Genomic DNA, 3,242 nt, shown 5'->3' with positions numbered 1-3,242 from the left:
TAATGTTGCTGAATAGCTTTCAGAACGGTTTTGTCGTCGAGAGCCCACCTATGATGCTTTAAAATGCACAGTTGACTGCTTGGCAACCTACTGAAAGTGTTTTTACAATTACAGTTTAATTGTCAGCAGATGCGTCTTCTTTCAGTAACCGTTTGATCACATGCAATCGCTCTTCCTTTGTTTGAAGTGACATGGAAATCTTTATGTACCAAAGACAGCATTTAAACATTCTGCAGAGTGGATAACCCGCTGTGGAAGAGCACTCCCTTCATAGTGCACATTTTCACCATCATTAAAGACACCCAAAACCAGAGTCATTTAGTGCACAAACCCAAATCTGTGTGTGGAGTTTAAGAAAAACTTCACCGGTCTGTTTCATCCAGACAGCAGGATTCTGTGCTGGAACTTGGATAATGAATAAACATCACAAAGAAAAAAAGACAGTAATGAGAGATGCATTCATTTTTATTGTACAAATTACAAAAATTGTGTACATGATCTCCCCTTAAACTCATCATAATGGTTTCTGTTGCCGTTCAGAGATGGAAAAGGCAGTGGCTCGTCTCTCTCTAGCTGTTGTGTCCCTGCAGTGCCTCCGCCATGAACAGCTTCCCGAGGTTCTGCGAGGTGAACTCCTTGATGTTCTGACAGTAGTTGTTGATTTGTCCTTGTGAAAAAGCAGAAGCAAACGAATAAATTATATACAAGACTGAGCGATATTGATTATTCAGATATTGCACTGATATTAGCAGCAACCGTCTGGAGAAGCCCAACAAAACTACAAAACAAGTTTGAAGCCGTGGTTCTCCATCTGAATCCCGAAGGAACTGAGCATTACACATTCTGAATGATGAGTCTGAAAAATGAGCTCTTGATTTAAATCGGGTGTGAAGTAAAGGAGACATCCTAAGGTTTCTGTATTTACACATTGTTTTTGTGAATTCTGCTTATTTGACGTGTCAAGATAATGGGATTTAATTGGCTAACCGATGAGAATGATTGAAGGGACTGAAAATTGTAAACAAACCAACCTATTTATGCGCATTTTGGGATTATGCATTAAAAAATGCTTTAAAATATGCAGAAATTCTAAAAATGCACATTTTAATTTTAACATGCGCTCAATTGAGGCGGATAAATGTTTTATTCAATAAGACAAGAGCATACACTGATTGAAACATTAACTGAAAAAATCCCTCAAAAACAGGTGACTTTGCCTCAGAAGAGGCTGTGATTGGATAACTGGACTAACGAGTGAACCAATCGCGTCACAACATCTCAAATGTTGGTGTGAGTCAAAGTCTGTCATCAGAATGATTTGGTTTAATTCCCTCCAGAAGCGTCTCACACGACTGTGTTCCCAAACACCAGCATCCGAACGCAAGATCACATGACAGCGTTTATTGTGTTTCGTCTGACGCTCTGAGACCAACTCATTTATGATGAGCCTGATTGAAGCAACTTCCATTTTTATTACTGATATTTTATGCCAATTTCCCAGGAGGTGACAATTTTGTTCTCTTGAACACATGGGATGGAAACACTGCTTTATTTGCAAACGTTTTATGCGATATATATACACACACACTATATATTATATATATTTTACTGGCTCAAGTTGGACAGCTTAAAAAAAAAAATACATTTAATTAAAGAAGATTAATCATGTTAATGGCAACTATTGACCACCTTAGCCCTTCATCATCCTCTTCAGAGATGATGGCTGTCTGATACAAGAGGGCAAACCTAACTGTGACTCCATCAGGATGAGAACATAGTGTGAAGATTTAAGACCCGCGGTTATTCCCATTCCCATTTAAACTGATCCGTTTATTGCTGAATTGATCAATTCGTGGATCAATTCTTCTAGACAGAGTACTATAAATTCCCAATACCCTGCAGAATGTGCTGGAAGAAAAAAGCAGTTTAACTGAGGGAGAAGAAGAGCGGGCGTTGAGCCCCGGGTACCTGCGATGAGGAGCGTGTCCATGCGAGGAGGCGCCTGCGGAGGTTTGAACATCTTACTGATGTCTTCCTCCGGTAACGGCGGCTCTCCGCGACTCTGCCGCTGGGCGTTTTCCTGCTGCCTCCTTTGGAGATACTAGAGGACGCAGAAAACAAGAGAAAATGAGCTGGAACTGTAGAAACAAGAAACTTTCCATGGAGGAACTTGGAGCGACCCAAGCAGCGTCAGCAAGACAAAAGGTTTTCAAAAGGGTGAAACAGAAATAGAATTTGAATGGAATGATGGAAAGAAAGATTCCAATTCCCAACAACACCACTGGAATAAAGTATCCATGAGTTCAGGGTGTCAGTCAGACGTCTGCTAGAATACAGATGCATTTCTGAGGATCAACACAGGTGTCAGAAGAGATGAAGGGATATCCCACAATATTCCCAATTACTTCTCCAGATGATTGAGATTATTTCATTACATTAATACATAATCTAGACCAAAGAAAGAATTTATAGAATGTGATTTATCCAATCAGAATAGAGTCAGACTTATAAAAAAGCAAAACAAATAAAAAGTAAAATAAATTACAAATAAATTAAGTATAAAGAGGTATAAATGTATTAAAATTTATATTCATTACATTTGTTAAAATATAAGGTTATCCACACAGGAGGCATAAATAAATAAATATAAATAAATAAGAGAACTAAAGAACAAAAAAGAAACCTGAGGAAAAAAAAAAAAGAAATAAAGAGAAAATAACAAAAAACAGAAATAATAGAAATAAAATTAAAAAGAAGAAATATAAATAAAAAGGATATATAAACAATTAAATTGGGAAAAATAGAAAAGGAGGAAGGAAGGAAGTGAGAAAGAAAATGAAAGGAAAGGAAGGAAGGAAGGAAGGAAGGAAGGAAGGAAGGAAGAGAAAGAAAATGAAAGGAAACGAAAGAACGAAGCAAGCAAGGAAGGAAGGAAGGAAAGAAGGAATGAAGGAAGGAAGGAAGAGAAAGGAAATGAAGGAAGGAAACAAAAGAAGGAAGGAAGGAAACAAAAGAAGGAAGGAAGGAAAGAAGGAATGAAGGAATGAAGGAAGGAAGGAAAAGGAAATGAAAGGAAACGAAAGAACGAAGCAAGGAAGGAAGGAAAGAAGGAATGAAGGAAGGAAGGAAGGAAGGAAGGAAAAGGAAATGAAAGGAAATGAAGGAAGGAAAGGAAAGGAAATGAAGGAAGGAAAGGAAATGAAGAAAGGAAGGAAGAGAAAGGAAAGGAAATGAAGGAAGGA

At 37.9% G+C, this 3,242-nt stretch overlaps 1 protein-coding gene across 1 annotated transcript in view; it reads right to left on the bottom strand.

Annotated features, from left to right (window-relative positions):
* Positions 1 to 447: 447 nt before the first annotated feature.
* eif3ha (eukaryotic translation initiation factor 3, subunit H, a) overlaps positions 448 to 3,242 on the bottom strand; it is a 66,138-nt gene continuing 63,343 nt past the window's right edge. Inside the window, exons 7-8 of the mRNA XM_048153008.1 lie at positions 1,969 to 2,101; positions 448 to 667 (exon numbers count right to left, since the gene is read on the bottom strand). Coding sequence (XP_048008965.1) covers positions 570 to 667; positions 1,969 to 2,101 — 231 coding nt within the window. The 3' untranslated portion in view covers positions 448 to 569. The remainder of the gene's footprint in view (positions 668 to 1,968; positions 2,102 to 3,242) is intronic.

This window comes from Megalobrama amblycephala, linkage group LG13 (assembly GCF_018812025.1).
Source record: "Megalobrama amblycephala isolate DHTTF-2021 linkage group LG13, ASM1881202v1, whole genome shotgun sequence".
NCBI lineage: Eukaryota > Metazoa > Chordata > Actinopteri > Cypriniformes > Xenocyprididae > Megalobrama > Megalobrama amblycephala.
The sequence above is the reverse complement of the archived record's forward strand: the minus strand, read 5'-3'. Positions and strand labels throughout refer to the sequence as shown.